Source organism: Eleutherodactylus coqui, chromosome 4 (assembly GCF_035609145.1).
Source record: "Eleutherodactylus coqui strain aEleCoq1 chromosome 4, aEleCoq1.hap1, whole genome shotgun sequence".
NCBI lineage: Eukaryota > Metazoa > Chordata > Amphibia > Anura > Eleutherodactylidae > Eleutherodactylus > Eleutherodactylus coqui.
This window is the reverse complement of record NC_089840.1, coordinates 36,565,563-36,589,781: the sequence shown is the minus strand read 5'-3', so window position 1 is coordinate 36,589,781 and position 24,219 is coordinate 36,565,563. Positions and strand designations below refer to the sequence as shown.

Sequence of the window (24,219 nt, the reverse complement as noted above, 5' to 3'; positions counted from 1 at the left end):
TATATCTTTATACAGTGAGCTCCCCCTAGTTGTGGCTGTATCAATGTGCAGCAAGCTCCCCACTAGTGGTGGCAGACCTAATATTATCATTTCACTCCATGGCTATGTGAAAGAAAGCAGGAGATTTGGAGCTCTGTATTGGAAAAATAAAGCTCTGACCCTGATAAAAGTAAGGATGTTTTACCTCTGATTGAACTTGTTCTTGGAGGTTTTGTTGCAGATCTGGCACAAAATACCGGAAGAAATAACGCTACATATCCCCAGTCACTCCCTCAGTCACAGCAGAATTATGTAACCAGCCAGTGTTTAATCAAATCCACATTGAGCGTCTGGTTAAATCTCTGCAGCGCACAGATCTATAGCACAGAGCAGAGTGCAGCGGTGGAGCAGCAAGGACCCTGATATGGCGGAGCTCAAAGTAAGTCCTGTGCTGGCTATAGAGTGGAACTTGAAGCTGAGGGGTAATGTATTGGTACACTTATAAATAACCAGTGACTTTTTTTTTCACTGTGATGACACCAAAATTGACATTATCTGTGACATTTTTCTAATATTGCGTGACCATTTAGAATTTTGCTGGAGGTCTAAACTGATTGCCCAAATCATCACAAATTCAGGATAACTTTGCAGTGTTTTTAGGAAATGTTCTACTTTTACATTGTCACGGTGTCATGACTGAGGTCTGATTGAAGTTCAAGGGACAGGGTGCAGTTGTCTTTAAACAAGGCTTCATCTGTAAAATGTTCCAAAACTTTGTAACATACTGATTTTTTAGTGTATCCTCACTTTCAGTATGTTTGCTGTCAGTGAAGAAGAACACAGTTTACATTCAGAGGCAGTAAACCTGTGCAGAGCTAGTGCTGCTCTCAGCTGAGAAATAGATACAATTGTATCCAGTCTAGACAAAGCCTGTTATAAACAACCTGGACTCTAGACTGATACATTGTAGCAAACTATGAGAGATTTGTGCAGCTGCTGATGTGTTTAGCTCATAGAGCATTGTCTAAAGTAGATGCCATTGTATCCACTTCCCAACTGAGAGCAGGACTCATGCTGGTTTACACAGGAGGACTTTTGGCTAACGGACTGCACAAGTGCTGGTGTCACCGCTAAGGCTGTTAGCGCTCATGGAGAGTGTTTAGACAGTCCGATCACCACTGACTATCACTAATGTCTCAATCAGTGCTTTACATTCTATGTTCTACGCAGTAAAATGCCACATTTTAACAAACGCCGGTGTGAGAGTGGCCCAAGTATGTACAAGTTTACTGCCTCTGAATGTAAACAATGGTGCTCTCATTCACTGAAAGCAAACAGATCTTGAAAACTGTGAAGAATTGAAACACAAAATGTATTAAACAGTCGCAGAACCTTTCATTATACAGGGATTAAAGCAGTGTGCCCAATGCCCATCTTTCATATTTAGGCCATAAATATCTGATAGACGTTAGTCCCAAGTCTGTGACTCGCAACTATCTCCAGGACGGGGGTACCCGACCTCAGTCCCGCCTGGTGAGGTGGCTGCGACATCCAGACAGAGAGTGAAGGGAGAGATGTCTGCACATGTGTCCAGCTCTCTCCATTTATTTCTGTAGGCATCAAGGAAATGCCTAAAATCAGCTGAGCCGTCGCTCCCATAGAAATAAGTGGAGAGATGAGACGTGAATGGGACCCGCATGAGACATGTATGGCTAAGGGCTTATTAAGATGACTGTATATCAGCTGGGTTTACACGCCGAGCCAATATACGGTGTCCTCGTCTGCAGGGGGAGGAGGATGGAAGAGCCAGGAGCAGGAACTGAGCTCCCGCCCCCTCCTCACCCCTTGTCACTATTTGCAACAGAAGGGGCAGAGCTAAGTCCTGGAGCTTAGCTCCACCCCCATCCCACCCCTCCCCTTGCAAATAGTGGCAAGGGGCGGGAGCTCAGTTTCTGCTCCTGGCTTTTCCATCCTCCCCCCCCCCCCCTGCAGACAAGGACACTGAAAACACAGCCGATATACGGTCATCTGAATAAGGCCGAAGGGTATGTATTCACATGGATGGGTATTTTTCAGTTCTGAAAAATTGGCCCCATTTCCATGCATATTTTTTTTCTGCATTTCTGTGTTTTCTTTTTTATTTGTGATTTTCATCTGTTTTGCATCTGTTTTTTCTGATGCTAAGTATCGCCCTGCCCCGCCCTCTCTCATTGCAAAGAGTGGCGAGGGGCGGAGAGGGGGCGGGAGCTTCTGTCCCGTTCTGCCTCCTCCCCTTGCAGAGAGTGGCAGCGTATATCGGCGTGAAAACCCGACCGATATACGCCCATCTGAATAAGCCCTAAGGGTGGTCTCACACGGGCGAGAAAATTGCACGATATGAGAGTCAATAAAAAAAGCAGATTATGAAACCAATGATCTACAGTGGTTTCCTTCCCATTAGCAATGTTTTTACTCATGTGATGTTCCTAAAGCAAAAAATTGGGGCATGCTCTATCTTTCTGCGATGTGAAATTTTTTAACCCTTTCCAATCCACTGTCTCATATCTTCCAATCCACTGTCTCATATCTTCCTACATTCTGATTAAAGCTTGTACAGCTCCAATGTCAGAAGACGTCCGACAGGGTATTCTTACCGTTTATTGCCAGCCACTCCACTGTCAGAGCCTCTCTGGTGCACACATACTGGCTTTAGCCAGCAGATGGCACCGTTGTATAACAGCATAAAGAGTAAGCCTTTTAGGAAACCCTCAATCCAAAATTGAATTAGAAAGGGTTAACTTTCGCAAAAAAAAATCACGGCAAAATCGTGCGATAAAAATTCTCTAGACCATTGAGAGCGGCAGCGATGATTTTGCAAGTAAAACCAGTGCTGACTTGTCTCAATAGCTGTGATTCTCAGCCTATGTAAACATTAGAAAACAAGTGGCAACTAATCTGTTTGTTGATTGGTCTTTATTTACATTGGACCCAGAATCTGCCCATGTAAAAGGACCTTGACCTGCAGTCTTATGTAACAGCGCAGATAACACACCGTGATAACTGAGTACTGATCATGTAGTAATAATACCAGCAGTCCTATGTAATATCGCAGATAGCTGAGTACAGATCATGTAGTAATGTTACCAGCAGTCCTATGTAACAGCGCAGATAACACACCGTGATAACTGAGTAATGATCATGTAGTAATGTTACCAGCAGTCCTATGTAACAGTGCAGATAACACACCGTGATAACTGAGTAATGATCATGTAGTAATGTTACCAGCAGTCCTATGTAACAGTGCAGATAACACACCGTGATAACTGAGTACTGATCATGTAGTAATGGTACCTGCAGTCTCAAGGCCCAATGACACAACGATTATCGCTCAAAAGATGTCTTTTGAGCGATAATCGTTGTGTGCCTTTAACCCCTTAAGAACATGGCTTATTTTGAGCTTAAGGACGCAACGATTTTCATCGGCTTATAGTATTATGTCACATTATAGCATTACATTATACTATCAGTGCTCCAATATACAGCATGAGGGTGCATTCAAACAATCGTATATCGGCTGGGTTTTTACGCCCAGCTGATATACGGAGTCCCTCTCTGCAGGGGGAGGAAGCTGGAAAAGCCCGAACGGGAGCAGTGCACTGAGCTCCCGCCTCCTCTTTGCCCCCTCTCCGCCCCTGGCCACTATTTGCAATGGGAGGGGCGGAACGGGGGGGGGCTACGTTCGCGGATGTAGCTCCGCCTCCGTTCCGCCTCCAGAGAGGGACGCTGTATATCGGCTGGGCGTAAAAACCCAGCCGATATACGATCATCTGAATGCACCCTTAGTGTCTGATATACAAGTGCACCAATATAAGGTCTGTTCATAGCCCATTTTTTTTAGTAAATGCGATGGGAAAAGCTCACACCATATGTTGGCATCCGTCACCTATAAACTACCATTCATAACCCCCAGTCTGTCCGGCCATGGTTTTCTTTTCCTTTTGCAGCAATGCACTAATAATCCTGCAGGATTTGCGGTGGGCGCTCTGCCATCTATTGGTCATTTGCGCCTGTCTTGCCATTGTCACCGCTGCCGGGGTTAATTCTGCATCTTCTCATCCTTCTCTAAACATAAATAGGATTATTGAGCAGATTAATTACTGAATCGTCAGCAAGTGGCAGGAGAGCGACCACCGCTGGCACCCTGCCCTTTATAAATAAATGATGGATCTGCACGGATCCCGGATTACCAGCGCCGGCGTACGCTGGTGTGTTACCGATAGTGCTAGGGGGACCAGATTAACCTGCAGGGGGGCAGGACATTGCTAAATATTTCACAGCTCTCACTGTGAGGGAAGCAAATGTCACCCTGCCTGACACAAAGGACTGCAGGAAATGAGCAGCGTCCCAGGGGCTTTTAAAGGGGCAGGACACTGGAAATAAGGGGGCAGCGCATGGACCAGGTGTAGGGGCTTCATATTTTGGGGGAATTCCTTAGCATGTTTACTGCATGATCTGGACGACGAGGTGACCGCTGATGGGTACGGATTCCCGCACAGGCTAGAGGGGCATTATGGGGTCCTATTCTGTAAGCAAATTAAGAACCTTTTGTCTCTCCACTTACTGTGCAGTTGCATGCAATCTATTGTTCCCTGTTATCAGACATGTTAGGCTGTATTCACACGGGTGATTTTTCTGTGCGATTTTTCCAACCAAAGAAATCAGTCTGAAATTACAAAAATAGAAGACATTGATTTGAATGCGGACACTCACATGGGCATTTTTCTCATTTGGATGTAGAGTCTGACTAAAGAAAACCCCAAAATGAGCGATAGTCGTTCAGGAGGCACAGCGGACAAAGATCTCGTCCAACCGCCCACCTCCATTCACAGCAAACAGGCAGTCGTTCATAGACGAGCAACTCCTGTTTACACAGGCTGATAGTCATTTGGTTTTTAGTTCTGCTAAAACCCCCAAACTCTTCCAAGTGATTAATTTCTCGCTCAGTGCCCTGATAGCGGCCTCCTATACACGGGGCAACTATCACCCAAACTTGCTGTTTCCAGTGATTACTTGGGCACTAATCGCCGCGTATAAAGATGAAGTGGAAAAATTTACTGCAGAATACCGTGCTTCTACAAAACTAAGACCTACCCCTAAAATAAGCCCTACCTTGATTTCTGGCTATTTTTGGAAAAGCTTGAAATATAAGCCGTACCTAAAAAAAAAAGAAATACATTACCTAGCAGCCACAGTTCGGGTCCCTCCCACTGCTCTCTGAGGTTCCGTAGCTCCGTCCCGCGTCCTCCACTCCTCAGCTGCCAACAGAACACCACTTCCTAGTCGCGGGGTTCATAAATCCCGCGTCTAGGAAGTCATGTCTCTGATTGGTTCGGCGAGAGCTGCTCTCAGCCAATTAATGCAGTGCTCACTGAACCAACGCGACGGCTTTGATTGGTTCAGCAAGCACTGTTCTCAGCCAATCAGAGCCATTGCTTCCTGGAGGCTGGACTTATGATTCCCTGATCAGCAAATAATTTTCTATTGGCAGCCGAGGAGTGCAAGATGCGCAGCGAAGCTATGGAACCTCGGAGACCAGCAGCAGAGACCCGGACGGCTGCTGCTAGGTAAATAAAATAAGCATTTCCCAAAAATAAGACTTAGTGCCTCTTTTGGGGAAAAATTAATATAAGACAGGGTCTTATTTTCAGGGAAACATATTCTTCAGTGGGATGTGTTGCAGATAGTTTAAGACAACCCTGTCCATCCCGCTACCCCCATGATCACTGAACCTCATGGTGACAACAGATGAAGTCCCATCTTGGTCAACAATGAATCTTGGTCGCCATTCATCACAATAAGTCTAGTCGCATTTCCCTTATAAATAAGAAGCATTTTTTTCAGGATGCAAAACATTCTATCAGTTTCTGGGAAAGTTAAGTGACAACCAATAAATCCACAGTTAGGCTCCTATAACAGCGGTCATTCAGCTTTCCCAGGCTCCTGAGCAGCGGTGTAACTTGAAGCTGCTGAGCCGCATTCCAGGATCTGTAACAGCGCCCCTCAACTATAGTAATCCATTCACAGTACTGGCTTCCTTATATGGGGAAGAAACCTTATGGGCCCCGTAAGGCTTCAGGTATCTCTGCACCTAGTTATGCCCTTAGCACTCTAGTTACGGCTCTGCTCCTGAGTGCTAATTCTGTCTGGTTAATAGGCGCAGGAGACATTCAGGAAACCTGGGTGACAGTCTCAGATATTCTGCATTTCCAGGCTCTTGAATGTTAAGTCTTGTCTTATGTAAATGGCAATCATCACTGAAGAGCTGCATTATAAGCCTGTGTGCCCCATAGCCTTACTGTCCGGTCCTTGTACCCCCTCCTCCTGCTTTATTCTAACCTCTCCCCCTCCAGATGTTGCAGTAATATCTCCCAGATGTGGAAGGAACCTGACACATTATAACTCAGCAGCTTTATCTGGCAGACAGTCCTGATGGAGCGCACAGCACTGGTGGCAATGTGTCCGCTGCTGGGTGAAGGACAGTGAACGGGACGCTTTTACCGTGGAAATCTCGCAGTTTTGCAGAAGAGAAAAAACACGAGATTTCCGCGGGATAAGCGCAGCTTCAAAATCTGCGCGGCTCTTTGCTGTGGGTTTTGGAGCAGCTTTGCCGCATGCTTTTCCGCTGCCACCGGCTGTCCCAGAGAGAGGAGCGAGGCCGAAACGGAAAAAAAATGACATGCTGCGTCACGGAAATCCGCGCTGCAGCGCCGGCTAATACCAGCTTTGCCGCGACTGATTGTCCGCCCCGTGTGGACGAGATTTTTGACAGTGAGACTCCGTGGCAAATCCGCCCTGTGTGAACCGAGCCTTAGGCCTCCTTCCCACGAACGGATTTCCGCCGCGTAATTCGCGGCGAAAATCCGCTGCGTTGCACGCAGCTATTAGGTTCTATTGAACCTAATAGCTCCATGCTCACGATGCGTAATTCCATCGCGGAATTACGCACCGCGATTTCTCCCGTCCTCACCCGCAGCATGCTCTATTTTCTGCGGGTGAGGACGGGCTGTACGCACTGACGGCTTCCATTGCAGTCAATGGAAGCCGTCCATTCACGCTATCTCCCGCTGTAACCAGCGGGAGATAGCGTGAAAAAACGCTTTCCCGCCCACCGCCGAGCGTCATATGACGCCAAATGACGCGGTCCGGCCGCGTCACGTGACACGGCTGGTGACGCGAGAGCGGTGGGCGGTGACGAGCGGTGACGAGCGGTGACGCGGCGGTGGTGGGCGGGGAAGCGATTTCACGCTATCTCCCGCAGGTAAGTATAGGGGCTCTGGGGGGCGCCGTGACGGGCTTCACAGCGGTATATTACGCTGCGGAGCCCGTCACGCTCGTGGGAAGGAGGCCTTAATCGTTCACTTTTTGTACATTTTTTGCAGGCAAAAAATTAATCGTTGGCTCATTTACGCATCGTTCGGTTTAAATGCCGATCGTTCAGTGGATTTTATTCAATGTATTAATGAAAGACTGAACGATTTCTCATTTGCACAAGCCAACGATGTATCTGCCTGTATGAACAGTCTGCCCAAGCGAACAAGCGAGGCTGCCTGCATGAGTGAGCAAACTCTGACGACCTTTGCTCATTCAAACGTGAAATCTTTTAGCGTAAGCGAACCCTAAGCAGCCCGACCTATCCTGACAGCACTCATCTTTCCCCACTTCTATCTTTAACCTCGTAGCAGGGTATTCATCCCCCCCTGCCACAACAGCCTGCCACCCTCCTGCCAGCCCTCTGATATACTTTCATGGCTGTCCAAGCCATACCTGTCATGGGGTCCTGCTGCACAGATTGTGTCCCCAAAGGCTCGCTTAGGCTGGGTTCCCACAAGATAGAAATCCCGCAGAAATCTCGCAGCTTGGCCACACCGAAATGTTGCGAGATTTCCGTGGGAGAGACGCAGCTTCAAAACATGTATGCAGTGATCTCAATCTAGGGGTAGCAGTATCAAACTATATATAGTGAGCTCGCTCTAATGGTGGCTGTATAAATCTGTATACAGTGAGCTCCCTCTAATGGTGGGTGTATAATTCTGTATGCTGTGACCTCCCTCTAGTGGTAATGGCTGTATAATTCTATGTGTAGTGAGCTTCCCCTAGTCATGGCTGTATAGATCTGCAAACACTGAGCTCCCTCTAGTGGTAATGGCTGATAATTCTATGTATAGTGAGCTTCCCTTAGTCATGGCTGTATAAATCTGTATACAGTGAGCTCCCTCTAGTGGTGATGGCAGACAGAATGTTATGATTTAACTAATAAAGGAATGCCAGGGGGTTAGGAACATATGCCTTCCCACTTCTGACATCTCCTTCTGTTTCTGATTTCCAGTACATGTCCGGATTTGGCAATGAATTCTCCTCTGAAGATCCTCGATGCCCAGGTGCCTTACCCGAGGGACAGGTCAGTATCATAAACTGTGTAATATTATAGAATAGTCACTGTCAGGACTTATCTATAAGTAAGGCTACATTCACACGGGCGAGTGTGACATTAGCAAAAACGCCTCACATGGCTTTTTGTCAAATTTCAATAGAAAGCATCACATCACACGGCATGCGGGTGCCATGCAATGTCTTTTAAGGTCCCATTGAAAATAATGGGCAAGGCGTTCTGAGGAAATGGCAAAACATAGAACACGCTGCAATTTTTATGTTCGCAGCATCGCATCACTGCAAGGGAAAAAATGGAGTTCATAAAACTCATGTGAGATTCTCGTCCGTGTGAATGAGCCCTTAAATATAAAATGAAAGGTTTAAGAGTAAGACCTTTCCATCTTCCAGATCTCTGCTTGCTGTTATTTCATGTGTGCATGCTTTATTTAACTAGTTCTACCACAAGAGAGAGAATGTTGTGCACTCTGGATGTAAATAATGAACGCTCTCATTCACTAACTGCAAGCAGAAGTCTTGAAAAATAACAGGAAATTGAAACACAAAGTTGCAGAACTCATTGTCTCCTGCTCTTCAGAATACCCCCCAGGTCTGTCCGTATGGTCTGTACGCAGAGCAGATATCCGGATCTGCATTCACCTGTCCCAGGAGCTCCAATAAGAGAAGGTAAGTGGAAGAAACTCGGGGGACGGTTCTCCTATAATTAAAATACGTTCCCATTCCATAACTACGAGCCCTGGGCCGTCCTCTTCTGTTGGGTTGGTATATTTTCTATTCAGTCATTGCTTAGCTATATCTGTTAGGAAAGTTCGGTGACAACTGATGTAGCCACCGGAATACCACAAGGATTTGTCACCCATCTCGCCTATAGTCCTGAATGATATACTTGCCCTGCTTACTACAGGATGATATACTATGTCACTGGAAGCCGCATCTCAAACAATGCATGTTGTTTACTATGATAGTAGTCACCTCTCATTTTTCATGTCCTCAGTTGGCTTTACCGTATTCTGCCTTCTGTCCGCCATAAACCCTTTAAGCCTTATGAGCAAAAGCACCTGACACATAACTGGGATGAAGTGGAGCCGGACCCTAATCAGGTGAGATGCACATCCAAGGGGCAGAACTGCTCCTCAAGTTGGACCTGCAGTGCAGGGTTGGATGTGATTATTTTTTCAACTCCCCTAATCTTTACTAGAACTTTTATGATTTAGTCATTCCAAGCACTGGTGTACCGTCAGGGGTCGCTGGGATTGCGATGGTGACCCGGCCCCTACACTGAGGAGGCCCAGAGGCCGCCCTCTGCCATATATAAATGCACATAGAGTGCATTACCGGCCGGTCGCATGATTACTGTGGTGAGCCTGACAGACTGAGCCGGAGAGCAAGCTAAAGCAGAGAAGAAGAGGAGGAGAGAAACAGGCAGGCAAACACACACATGGCACGGCACGGGCCAGAGCAAGTTGATGATGATGTCATCTCCCTGCGCTCCTGCACAGTGCACAGCATCTTGTGCCCTGCTGATCTGCTCACACAGACAAGTGGTCCGGGGTATCTATCTATCTATCTATCTATCTATCTATCTATCTATCTATCTATCTATCTATCTATCTATCTATCGGCATACTTAAAGTCCCAGGGGCCCAGGTGTAAAAGTTCAGCTTGGACCCCCTCCCCGAGCTCCACATTCCCCCTCCTGTACCCATACCTAGATTGTGCTGCATACATCTGCAAAACAACTTTCCATACAAGATCTAGCACCTTGGTGTAATCTTTCCAAACATGACTCATTTCCTGCACTACATGAAAATTTGTTTGTACAATGCTCCCATTGATTTTAATGGGGTTCCTCAACCTGTGCTTGAACGCTGTATTCCTGACACTGCGATTTTCGAGAGCTGTCTGATCTATTTTTGCATTTTCTTGTTTTTTAACACACCTCCTCACCCATCACAATGATGGGGTGCATTGATGAATCGCTGTGTGCTGCCTGTGATTGGCTGAGCACTCAGCCAATCAGCACAGCCCTTTCAGGAGGCGGGGATTTTCAGGGAAGGGCTTATATTTCAAGCCCTAATCTGAAAATCATTGCTGAGAAGAGTGCTGCAATGTCTTCAAACAGCTGATTGGTGGAGATATCAAGCAGCTGACCCCCACTATCAGATATTGATGACCTAATCTGAGGATAGATCATCAATATCTTAGTCCCAGAGAGCCTCTTTAATTAACATTTCTATGAAGCACCACCAGAGGGAGCTCACTGCATATACTGTTAATATGTAGTTCTGCTACCATAATATATGCAATTAGCTCCCTCTAGTGGTGACTGCAGGCATCATAACTATGCAGAGGATGTGCCCCTCAAAGAGTGATGATCTTTATACAAACAATAAAGAAACATCTGCCTTTATTATCACTGAGAGACGATAATACCCGCTTGTGTTTTGTCTGCAGATGCTGTGGAATCCTTTTTTGGTCGGGGAGAAGAAGCAGGACTTTGTGGATGTGAGTCAATTATGTATAGAGTATTAAAGATGAAGAATCTTCCATGGTCACTGCTGGGCACCCCAGATCAAAAATCCGAATGGAGTGGATCCTCTTGTGTGGAGGACACCACTATATTCCCAGTGATCAGCTCCCCTGCCCCTTCTAACTGTCCCTTGAAGCCTTGCTGGCAAATGCTGTGGAGCCTGTGATGGAGGGGATGGCGGAACTCGTCCTGGGGTCTCCTGCACAGCTTAGGTCCTATAGAAGCCTCTGAGTCCTATATGTGGTACATATATCTCTATCAGGGAAGTATATAGAGTAAAGGGAATTCATAGCAAAACCAAAATGAAGCCCCCTGCTGGTTCATACCAACTTACTCCTCTCTTCCAGTACCGAAGGGCCTCTAAGACATGTATACCTTAAATTTTTCAAATTTATCATAGTCCCATTTGCACATTTACACTCATAGCGTCCCATGTACATTGGGAAGTCATCACCACTAGGAGGAACGCTCTGTATATGGATTTACACAGTTCTGTTGAATTCAATGCTAGATGTCTAAATCTATATGTACAGAGCTTCCCCTAGTGTGCTAGCAAGAATTTTATCGTTTAAAGGGGTATTTTGGTGACATTAACCTATCCCCTATCCGCAGGATAGGGGATAACTAGCTGATCGGTGGTGGTCCGACTGCTGGGACCCCCACTGCTCACCAGAAGGGAGTTTTCATATTCCCCAAGAGACTAGCAAACTGAATGGAGTGGTATCACATCTGCTTCACAAGTGTTCCAGAGAGCATGTGCGCTACCACTCCATAAATTTTGCTAGAACCTCCGCTTCCTCCCATTCTGGCAATCAGTGGGGGTCCAACCGCTGGGACCCACTCTGATCGGCTAGTTATCCCATAACCTGCAGATAGGGGATTAACTTAAAAGGATATTCTGGACATTTACTAATACTAATTCTGACCTATTCTCAGGATAGGTTATCAATAGTTGATCGGTGGGGATCTGCCAGTAGAGATCTCCATCGATCAGCTGATCCTCTGGTCTGCTGTCAGTGCAGCGGGGCTGGACATCCACATCAGTGTTCAGGGCTGAAACTGTAATAGACAGCTTCATTCACATTGAAATCAGTGGGAGCAATACCTCCTATAGTGTTTCCCTGAAAATAGGTCCTACCTTGATAGTAAGACCTATCGGGTTTTCGGGGAAGGCTTGAAATATAAGGCCTCCCCCGAAAATAGGACCTAGCTCAGGTGCCCCAAAAATTAAAAAAATTAAGACTCACCTGGTCCACTGCGTCCAGATGCTCTCTGGCGGCGCTGCAGCAAACAGCTGAGTCCTCCCCGTCTGCCTGCTAAGCTTCTGCTGGTGACAGGGCTTTGAATACCCCGCCTCCAGCAAAGCGAGCCCTGTGATTGGCTCATCTCAGCGCCATCTGCCAATCACAGCCGGCGCTTGATGAGCCAATCACAGCCATTCAGTGGATGACATCACTGAATGGCTGTGATTGGCTGCTGGCGCTGTGATTAGCCAATCACAGCGCTCGCTTTGCTGGAGGCGGGGTATTCAAAGCCCCGTCGCCAGAAAGAAGCTGAGCAGGCAAACGGGGAGGACACTTGCTGCAGTGCCACCGGAGACATCGCGACGCCGCGGACCAGGTGAGTATAAGGCTCCCCCCCCTCCCGAAAATAGTACACAGTGCTCTTTTTAGGGCAAAAAATAATATAAGACAGTGTCTTATTTTCGGGGAAACACGGTATTGCACTTCTGGCTCTTCATTGCGGTCAGAGTGGGAAGTGCAATAGGGGTCATGTGGATGAAGCCGTCTATTACACTTCTAGCCCTGACTCCCTATCAGCAGACCCCCACTGATTAACTATTGATTTACTTAACATGAGAATAGGTCAACAATAGTTAAAGTCTCAAAATACCCTTTAAGTCTATGACTATGTGAAGGGGAATAAAAGGAGCAGTAGAGCTTCTTCCCTCTGCCTCTAACTACGGGCCCTATAGCACCCCTGTGATCTGCTTCTATGATGACTACACCATGACACATTTCAGCTAAAAGACATATTACTGAGGATGGTTCCGTGTAAGGTTGATGTGCCATTTGCGCAGCGCCTCATAATCATATTTTTGACGAACACTTTATTTGGAGCCTCTGCAAAATGGCGTAGTGACATCAGTTATTATGTAGAAGAAGGAAATGACCTTGGAAGCCCAATTTTCAATAACCAATCCCTGCACTTATAGCGCCGTGCAGCGCACAGGTATATCGCCCAGTGTGTAATACAGACAAGCTTTACTTTGAATACAGAGTAAGAGGCAATCTTTGCATTGGTTCATACTTAGAGGGAGGGGGGGGTATAATATCCTGTAAAATCTTGCTTATTAATGTTGTGTCTGATATACAGGACATTACTGACATGCAAACGGAAAGTGATTTACACATAGAGGCGGGAATCATTTGCAAATGTACAATGTTGATTTTTTTCACAAATTCTTATTGTACCCTCATAATCTCTCCAGGGACTGAACACACTCTGTGGAGGCGGAGATGCCAAATCACGCAATGGGATTGCCATCCATATTTACACCTGCAGTGTGTCTATGATTGACAGGTAAGTTAGTGCCCCCTCCCTGTTAGCTATTATTTCCCTATAAGGGTGCCCACCCACTAGCGTTTTTTTACTGCGAAATTCGTAGCGTTTTTTTTTTCTGCAGGGGTCTTTGGGCTATGGGACATGCAAAGCTAAAATCGCGATCGCGCAAAATCGCGATATCGCGGTAAATCGCGATTTTGCGCGATCGCGATTTTTACATTACAAGTCCCATAGACCCCCTGCAGAAAAAAAAAACCTGCGAATTTCGCAGTGAAAAAAAACGCCAGTGGGTGGGCGCCCTTAGGCTAGATTCACACCTTACAGTTCATTCTGTGAGGGTGTATGAACACGTGCAAGTTCTGTCTGATTACAATAGGGACAGAACGCCCACGGGAAAGTAACCCATTTTTCTCAATACTTTTATACATATGAGTGATTTTTCGCTTGCACCAATAGTGCAAAATCAAAAAATCACAGCATGTCCTGTTTTTGGGGAATTCCAATGCAAGAATTGTCCCTTCTTTCCTATGGTAGCATGAAAAAAAAAATCGCATCACACTTGTGTGTCGTGCAGTTTTCCTGCAAGTGCAATGCATTTTGAACATTTCAACTATTGGAGCTACTTGTGATTTTTTATTTTTACGCGCCTGAAAAACCCAATGAAGGCTGGATTCAGACGCCGAGCCGATATATGGTGTCCTCATCTGCAGGGGGGGAAGGATGGAAGAGCCAGGAGCAGGAACTAAGCTCCCACCCCCTCTCAGCCTCCTCTCCGCCCCTCTGCACTATTTGCAATGAAAGGAGGTGGGACAGGGGCGGGGCTAAGTTGTGAGAATTAGCCATGCCCCCATCCCGCCTCTCCTCATTGCAAATAGTGCAGAGGGGCGGAGAGGAGGCAGAGAGGGGGCGGGAGCTCAGAGCACTGCTCCTGGCTCTTCCAGCCTCCCCCCTGGCAGTAAGAGACGACGTATATCGGCTGGGTGTGAAAACTGAGCCGATATACGTTCGTCTGAATCCAGACTAAATCTGATGCATATTGCACGTTGTTCATGTGATATAGGTGTGATATTCTTGGACCTATATTGCACTCGCCCCTGTAAATACAGACTGACAGTGATCTGGAACACGTGGGTGAGGGGGTGTCCCCTCTTTAATGTCTTGATAATGTGTCATTTTATTACCTCTCTCCTCCAGGTGCATGTTTAACTCAGATGGGGATTTTCTCATCGGTGAGTTCATATTTATTCATTGTGTCACTATCTTCCAGTAAAAGTTTTTCTGAGGAACTTGAAAAATACAGAAAAGTTGAAGATTAGTGGTACTTCGTTAGTTAAAGTACCTACTTTTAGCCATATAAGCTAAGCTTATAGGCTGAAAGTAGGTGGCCCGCTCAGTCCGGGCAAGTAAGTGTTATACATACTTCTCCCATCGTTCCTCCTATGTCGGCGCTGTTAAGTAGTCCTCCCCTTAGTAAAATTAGAGCAGATGGATGATTTAGTGCGCCACTCAATGCATTGAGCGTCATCCTCCACCAGGGAAACAACAGGGGAGGTAACACTTACATCCCCGGACTCAGCAGGTCACCTGCTTTCATCCCATGAGCTTATGTCCCATTTAGATGGGACGACAGTCAGCTAAACGACTACACGAGTGCTGATGTCATCACTAGGTTGTTCGCGCTTGTGTAGAGTATATAGACAGGCAGATCCTCGCTGGGTTTTGCTCAGTGCCTCACGTTCTATGGAAGCTCTGAGCGTTTACACTTAGCGAGCAGCCAGCGATCTAGTGATGATTTTTATGTTGGTTGAAAGTGAGCAATCATCAAACTTCAAACAAATAGCGCATGATGGCTGAGCATCATTGTGCAGATTCCTTTGTTTAAAAAAAATGTGCGATAATCATCCCATGTAAATGGCTCTTTAGTTTATAGGGCTAAAGGTAGGTGACAGATTCCCTTGTAAAGGGAAACCTAGTGTTTGATGGTGGTAATTGCAGGTGCCTAAGTTTTTGTATTTTCTTCCCACAGTTCCACAGCAAGGGAAACTCCTAATTCTGACTGAATTTGGGAAGATTTTGGTGGAACCAAATGAGATCTGTGTTATTCAGGTGATATGAGCTCAAAAGTGTATACAGAAATATCAGATCTTTATATTATATATAGCTGTTATAATACTGTCTGACTCTTGCATGGATCTCTATTTGGCAGCAAGGGATGAGGTTCAGTGTTGAGGTCTTTGGTGACTCCAGAGGTTACATCCTAGAAGTATTTGGGGTCCACTTTGAGCTCCCTGACCTGGGACCAATAGGTAAGAGCCTGGGAATTATATAACAATATAAGGACATGGGAAATCCTTCATGTTTTGAATGGTGAAATCTGTTACACATGATAACTAGAACAATGGGACTGTATTACAGGAGCCAATGGCCTAGCTTACCCCCGTGATTTCCTGACCCCTGTGGCCTGGTATGAAGACAGGACAGTAGCTGGTGGCTACACCGTCATTAGCAAGTACCAGGGGAAGCTGTTCTCTGCAAAGCAGGTATTTCCATTTATGTTCTTCTGGATGTGTTTAAAGGGACAATCCATTGTAAATAAGGCTTCATCGTTGTAGAATTAAATATGCTGTAACTTTCTGATAGACTTTGTATTTAATTGTTCATCATTTTCATTTCACTCATAATTAGGTACAGCAATGGGTATAACAACAACCCCCAACAAATCTGTAGGATAAGCTTAAACAATGGACTATAGCAAAAACTCTCTATATACCACTTGTTTTCACAGGAGAACCCTCTCCTTATCATACACTCATTGACAAAAAAAATAATTCACCCAGATAGAAATGTCGGATTTCTGCAGAACTTGGGATGTAGCTATGTCTCAGGGTGCATTCCCACGAACGTATATCGGCTCAGTTTTCACGTCGAGCCGATATACGTCGTCCTCGTGTGCAGGGGGGGGAGGATGGAAGAGCCAGGAGCAGGAACTGAGCTCCCGCCCCCTCTCTGCCTCCTCTCCGCCCCCTCTGCACTATTTGCAATGGGGAGAGGCGTGGCGTGGCGGGGCCAATTCTTGGAACTTAGCCCCGCCCCACCTCCTTTCATTGCAAATAGTGCAGAGGGGCGGAGAGGAGGCAGAGAGGGGGTGGGAGCTCATTTCCTGCTCCTGGCTCTTCCATCCCCCCCTGCACATGAGGACGACGTATATCGGCTCGGCGTGAAAACTGAGCCGATATACGTTCGTGGGAATGCACCCTCAGGGAGATATATAAAGGACAACAGTTGTGGTCTGATTAGACACTGGGTCTTGTCAGCAGAGGACATAAAAAGGCTCTCAGACTACTTTCGTGTAGTGTACCTCTTGTTGAGAGTGTTACGTGTGCTGCTGGGATCTGTTGTTCTATGTACTCCTAGCAGAACAGCTACAGGTGGTTGAGGGTTAATTGAGCTGGCTGGGTGTGGTACTTCCTGCTAGCCAATCTTCTGGATCTGTGCTCACATATAAACCCAGCTCCTGGTCAGTTTGGCTGGGCCCCCAGGGTGAGCAGTCATGTTCAGCTTGGGCCCACTCTGATCTGTGTTTGCAAGTAAGTCTGTGTCTCTCTGCTTCCCTAAAGATTGTTTGGATACCTGTAGTCCTAGTCTGCAGTACATGCAGCCCCCTTTTCCTTCCCCCTGTACAGGTGCAGCCTCCAAAGGTCTTATGTCTTATTCTGTGTGTCAGTTGGTGTAACTTGACACGGTTCCCTATGTCAGCTTGTGTAGCTGACTGTCTGCTCTGTGTGTCAGTTGGTGTAACTTGACACGGTTCCCTATGTCAGCTTGTGTAGCTGACTGTCTATTCCCCCTGGCATGAGGACACATAGACTTGCTGTGAGTTTCATCTGTGTGCATGTGAGCTCTGAGTGGAGTCTGTCTGGGTTTCTATATGTTGCAGCTGGCTGTGTGTCCAGTGCTCTGTTCTGTCCTGTTGCATGTTTTGCTGTGTAATCTCTGTCTTGCTGGTTCATGTCCGTTTGTACGTTTAAATTCTGTCAGTTTTGTGTCAGTTTGCTGCGTGACCTGCTATCTGTGTCCTGTCCTGTTGCAGCTTTCTGTGTGAACTCTTTCCGGTTCTGCTGGACTCCTGGTTAGTGTAGGGACTAGCGGTATAACCAGGAGCCGTGAAGTGGCCCGCTAGCTTCCATGTTTTGTACAAATTTTGTCAACCAATACCTGGTATTTATATTCAGCTTATCATCTGTTACTAGTGGTTGCATTGTGGCTGCTGTATGCTGTGTATTCTGGCACTGTGTATCCTGTTCTGTCCCTGTCATGTAGCATGTGTATGTCTTCTGTTCTGTGGCGTGGCTCCTATGATCAGCTAGGGCCCAGATCCGAAGACCGCTGGGCCGCCCTTTATTGGGGCGAATCCCCTGCTTAGGTAGGGCCATGCCATCCTCCCGCGTAGAACAGGGTCAGTTGCCTGAAACCTGTGTGAATCCCATGTGACCCTGGTGCTACCTGTGTGCGTCCATCCCATCCATTCTATCCCTTTTTGGGTACAATCGTGTGGGCTCCTATGCTTAGGTTGCCCACACGATCGTAACAGAAATTGTTGACCACTAGATGCCTTTATGACACATTCAAAGAATTTTTGCACAGTTATCAGACTTTGAGAGGGGCGCATCATTGAAATGAGAGAAACAGGATGGTTGTATGGATGAATTGCCCAATTCTAGGCCATTCTGACCAGACTGTTAGGAGGTATTGGGAGCAATGGATGTATGAGGTCATGCACACACAATGAACAGTCTCTGGACAGGCCACCAGTACAGAGGATCATTTGATCTGACGACAAGCTCAAGCAGATTCAATAGTTCCATTGTCCATCATCTAGACATAGTTGGCGCCTTTATTACAGGCCCCTGTCTCTGCCCAGACCATTTCCAGGCACATAGAAGAAGGAAATTTGGTGTCACAGCACCTATTACATGTCCTGTCCTCACTGCTGATGTGATGGCCTGGGGGGTCATCGCATATGACAGTCGGTCACCCCTAGTAGTAGTACAAGGGACAATGACACCTTAGTGTTATCAATACTGTAGAATTGATGTGTTTTCTCTCCCTGCTCTCCAACAAAAATGCATAAAAGTTTCAAAATATATTATTTATACCAAAAAATTGTACCAATAAAAACTACAGTTTGATAACAAAAACACAAGCCCTCATGTTCTGATGTCCAGGAAAAATAAAGTCACGGCTTTTGAAATGGGGAGATGAAATTTCCCCCCAAAAATCGTCATGTCCTTATTGTCAAAATAGGCCTCATTCTAAAGGGGATAAATTTGGCACAACATTGACATAACCAAGAACTGGATGTCCCTCAAAAATTGATGAAAAGACCAGAAGAAAACTGGTCCGGGAGGCTGCCAAGAAGCCTACGGCAATATTAAAAGGGCTGCAGGAGTTTCTGACAAGTACTGGCTGTGCAGTCAGTCATGTGACAACTAGAGATGAGCGAGCACGCTCGGTAAGGTGAGTTACTCGAGCGAGCCTCACTCATCTCAAGTAACGGCCTTCTCCTCCGAGCGTGCTTGGGGGGCAGCGGGGGGGAGAGTGAGAGAGGTCTCTCTCCCCCCTGCTACCCTCCGCCGTTCACCCCCGCTGCCCCCCCCCCCAAGCATGCTCGGAGGAGAAGGCAGTTACTCGAGATGAGCGAGGCTCGCTCGAGTAACTCACCTTACCGAGCGTGCTCGCTCATCTCTAGTGACAACCATCTCCCGTATTCTTCATATGTCTGGGCTGTGGGGGAGGGGGGGGGGGGCAAGACAAACAAGGAAAAACATCCAAGCCCGGCTAGGTTTTGCCAAAACTTACAACAAGTCTGCCAGAAGTTAGTGTGAGAAAGTGTTTTGGTCCGATGAGATCAAGGGGGAACTTTTAGGCCATAATTCCAAAAGGTATATTTGGCGCAGAGCCAACACTGTCCATCACCAGAAGACCACCAACCCGCAGTGAAGATGGTGGAGGCAGCATTATGTGGGGGGCTGTTTTTCTGCTGCTGGAAATGGGGCTTTAGTTAAGTTGGAGGGAATAATGAAAAGCTCCAAATATTAGTCCATTTTGGCACAAAACCTTCAGGTCTTCGCTAAAAAGCTGAGGAATTTCACCTTTCAGCACAAAAACAACAACAACCCAAAGCTGACCTCTAAATCAACAAAAGAATGCCCTCACCAGAAGACGATCAAAGTTTTGGAAATCCCAGCCAGAGCCCAGACCTAATCCCATTGAAGATCTGTGGGTAACCTGAAGAGGGCGCTACACACGAGATGCCCTCGCAATCTGACAGATTTAGAGCGCTTTTCCAAGGTAGAGTGGGCATGCTGATAGACATCCATCTAAAAAGACTGCATGCTGAGGTAAACTTAAATGGTGCATCAAAACAGTATTAGTTTTAGGGTGTGCATGTTTATGCAACCACATTATTTTAATTTGTAATTTCTTATTTTTCTACCCTGAAAGATTTGAGTTTGTTTTTCAATGGAATTGTCCAGATAACGGGTCACACTGAGGGTGGAAATAAATCTGAAATGATTCATCTTTAACATGACAACAACCTGGCATTGTAACTGGGATGTGTAGACTTTTTATATCCACTGTAACTATATCATCATTACATTCACACATGTGAAGTTTCATCCAACTCCAACAACTCCTCCTCGCTGCATTATTTTATTTGTCAATGAGTGTATTACCCGGCAAAATATGCCCCATTACCAATTATTCTAGTGCCATCATGGGTATAACAAGAACCCTCAACTAATCTGTTGGTTGATGCTGCCCAACAGACTGCAGTAAGGACTAAGAACAATTTCTTTATTACGTTACCTCACAAAATATGAATGATTAAGTACTGTGATGGGTACAGTAACAGCCCCAACTAATCTGTGAGACAAACTCACCCAATGTACGATAGCAAAAACTCTCTATACTGCGCTAAACTTGTCAGAAAAACTATTGTATCCTCCTGAAAAATATTTTATCTTAGCATTTTTCGGTTAATCAGGTACCGTGATGGGTACAACAACAACCCCCAACTAATCAGTGGAATGATCCTAAGCACTGGCCTATAGCAAGGACTGACTGTACACTAACGTTTTTACAGGGAGACTACTTCTTTACTATACCACCTGGCAAAATACTGTAGGTGCTGATTTGAATTATTAACCCCTTAACACTCTATGATATACAGTTATGTCATGGAGGTTCAGAGTTTGTATGGAGCAGGAATGGGAGTTAATCCTGCTCCATGCAATGAGTGTGTCAGCTGTCTTTGACAATTGACACCCGCCTGCAACAGTCATGATCAACACTCTTGCTGATTTCGTCTGTTAACCTTTTCAATGCTGCGGTCAATTCTGACAACAGCTTTTAAATGTTCCAATTGGAGTGAAGGGGTCCCGATCAGCCATTTCGCAATGAGATTGCGGGGTGCCGTATAATTACCATGGCAGCCAGAGGCCTTTGGAAAGCTCCCACTGCAGATTGCCTATGAAGCCATGCCTGTGGCATGGCGAGGCTTGATAGACCGCCTGTCAGATCGTAGTATAGTGTAATAGTATGGTATTACATTATAATTAAAAGTTTATGAAAAGTTTTAAAAAAACGTTTTCCTATATTTTTAATTAAAAAAAAAAATTGTATTGCATGGAGAACAAATTTACAAAAAAAAAAAAACAGCGCTCCAAAGGTATAAGTGGACGGTAATTAAAAGTAGGAAAGGCGGTTCTATGACTCTGTGAGTTAGTTGAGTAAGTACGCAAGCTCTGGTGAACCACCCCAGATATCCATGTTTGCTTATAAAATATCACACAGTTGTCCAGGTAGGTTTGAAGGATAGGAACGACTCCAGTTTATTCCAAGAGGCAAAGTGTAAACAATACAGGAAAGTACAACGCGTTTCGGATGATGTGAGTGGATTGGCCTCCTTTTAATTTTCTGTCTTTTTTTTGTACTATGGTATTTTATTATAATGCATTGTTTGCTTTGTAAACCAAGTCATATTAGGGTACTTTTACATGGGGCCAGTTAAGCTTAAATGTCCATCATTCGTCCCAACAACTATCGCTCCTGTGTTTTCACACAGGAGAGATAGTCGTCCAGTGAATGGAGGTGGAGCGCCACCTGCCTCCATTCATAGTGAACAGGCAGTCATTCATAGGTGAATGGAGGTGAATAAGAGGTTCTTTTAGTTTCAGTGAGCTTTTATATGGGACAACTATGACTGGAAATTCCTCATTTGAGCTGTTTTTTTCTGCCTTTGGTCGACTTGTGTAAAAGCACCATTTCATTTAATGTTCTGCCTTTTATGTCTTTCCTTCTTGTAGGACTTCTCACCATTCAATGTGGTTGGCTGGCATGGGAATTATGCTCCCTATAAATACAATCTGGACAAGTTCATGGTTATTAACTGTGTTGCGTTTGACCACGCGGTGAGTTCTGCTGTTACATTATCTATATTGGATCTCAGACTTGTATATATTACTAATCACCCTCTGCCTCTAGGACCCTTCCGTCTTCACTGTACTGACTGCTAAATCACCCAGACCTGGGGTTGCAATTGCCGATTTTGCCATTTTACCACCTCGTTGGGTGGTGGCTGAGCACACCTTTCGTCCCCCCTATTACCACAGTAAGTGACCATAAGCCTGAGCTATTTAGCCGGGTATCTGCAATGCATCTGCCCTAATGCCGTGTGTCTCCTCTGTTAGGGAACTGCATGAGTGAGTTCATGGGCCTGATTAAGGGTTTCTATGAAGCCAAAGATACCGGGCTCCAGCCTGGGGGAGCTACCCTGCATAGCTGTATGATCCCTCATGGGCCGGACGATAACTGCTTCGAGAAGGCGAGCAACTGCAAACTGGAGCCGGAGCGAGTGGCTGATGGAACAATGGTATATGGGCAGCAGATATGACATATTTAAAGTCATCATCACTTTCTAGAAAACACTACATTTCCCATAATACACTGCAGCACACATAATACTCACAGGATCATATAACAATTAGACTAGTCTTGATCTTCACGGTAACAAGTATTCCATGAAGAAGTGGTTGTCACAGACCTGCCCTCAATCATATGATCCCTGTTACAAACGTGCTAAGGCTGCTTTCTCACCTGCGTTACGGCTCAGTTCAGGGTTTTCATCTCCGAATTTAAAATGGAAAAAAATATGTTTTTTATTCCCCATTGATTTCACTAGGGTTAAAAAAAGCATAGGCTTCAATTAGCTTCCATTCTGTTAGGTTACTGTTTTTTAGTTTGTTTTTTTATTGGAAAATAGCGCAGCCTGCAGACTTATTTTTCCATAATAAAAACAGAAACCTGACAGAATGGAAGCAGATGGAAGTCTTTCCATTTTATTTAAAACACCATTGAAATCAATGCGGGAAAACATCAATTTTTTTTTCCATTTTCTTTCAGTTTCTCTCCTAAAACAGAGGAGAGACAAAAAACCCTGAACTGACCCGAACCCGGGTGTGAAAGTAGCCTAAGGCCAGATTTATACGAGCGTATGCGTATTTGCACGCGCATGAGTGTAGCGAGTTATGGTTTTTTTTAGTGTTTTGGCAGAACCAACTATGCTAAAGTGCGCATCAGCATATTTAACTGAACTTTTTGCACCCATAGGGCTTCTGCACACTTATGTTTTTCTTGCACATTTTTTTCATGCATATTGCACATGCCTTTGCGCACACCCCATTGACTTTTATGAGTATCTTTGGTGTGCAGATGCGCAATAAAGTAGAGCCTGCTGTTTTTTGGGTTTTTTTTTTTCGTGCGAGCGAAAAGTACTGAAATGTGAACTAACCCATTGAAATCAATGGGTTCTATTCTCTGCATATTGCGCGCAACTACGTCCGTGTGACTTTAGCCTTAGAAACACATTTCATAGCTAAGAAAATGTGACACACCAGTGAGATTTGCTGAAGGACTGTGTACTACACCCTATAGAGGCAGCCATGTTCTGGTGACATCACAGCTGTGCGACATCATCGGGCTATAGCCTATTATATCCATATATCTGTCTTTTCTAGGCCTTCTTGTTCGAGTCTTCACTCAGCCTGGCTGTGACCCGGTGGGGGCTGCAAACCTGCAATTGCCTGGATAAAGAATATTACCAGTGCTGGCAGATGCTTCGCAGCCACTTCACCCCCTTACAGCAGAGCAAGAAGTGAGCTGTCTGCAGAGCATTACTCCTGTCTGCAGACCGTCATTATTCAAGAATCCTAAAATAACCTCACAATGCGCTCCCTGTCACCTGTGTGATCTACACGAATAAAGGGGGAAAGGGGACAAGCAAACACCATAATAAATCTGATATATTGAAACTGCTGATCGTCAGTTCATTATGACAAACTCCAGGCACATCCAGAGCTGCTGCAAAGCGTATTAAACTCCAATTACATCCAGAGCTGCGATAATGCATTTCAAGTGACAGACTGCAAAATAATTAACATTTTGTTTACATAGAATCTATTATGCACTTTAGTATACTGCATTCTAGGTACGGTTATATGAAGCGTACTGTTACATTCATGTGGGCAAACAAACACCAGGCCCACACGAACGTGACCAGGACACAATCAGGAACAGACTGACGACACACACTCGCTATGCATACCTGTACACATAACAGATGTTATAGCTATAAAAGTACGAGGTATTGGTTCGTA

At 45.6% G+C, this 24,219-nt stretch overlaps 1 protein-coding gene across 1 annotated transcript; it reads left to right on the top strand.

Moving 5' to 3' along the window:
* The first annotated feature begins 318 nt into the window (after positions 1 to 318).
* On the top strand, positions 319 to 23,874 carry LOC136625218 (homogentisate 1,2-dioxygenase-like). The gene is made up of 14 exons (XM_066599256.1): positions 319 to 418; positions 8,345 to 8,416; positions 8,984 to 9,072; positions 9,401 to 9,506; positions 10,861 to 10,911; positions 13,428 to 13,519; positions 14,696 to 14,730; positions 15,528 to 15,607; positions 15,708 to 15,807; positions 15,917 to 16,041; positions 21,871 to 21,975; positions 22,049 to 22,175; positions 22,255 to 22,436; positions 23,581 to 23,874. The coding sequence occupies exons 1-14, from the start codon at positions 404 to 406 to the stop codon at positions 23,719 to 23,721; spliced, it is 1,320 nt and encodes a 439-aa protein (XP_066455353.1). The 5' UTR covers positions 319 to 403; the 3' UTR covers positions 23,722 to 23,874.
* Positions 23,875 to 24,219: the final 345 nt, after the last annotated feature.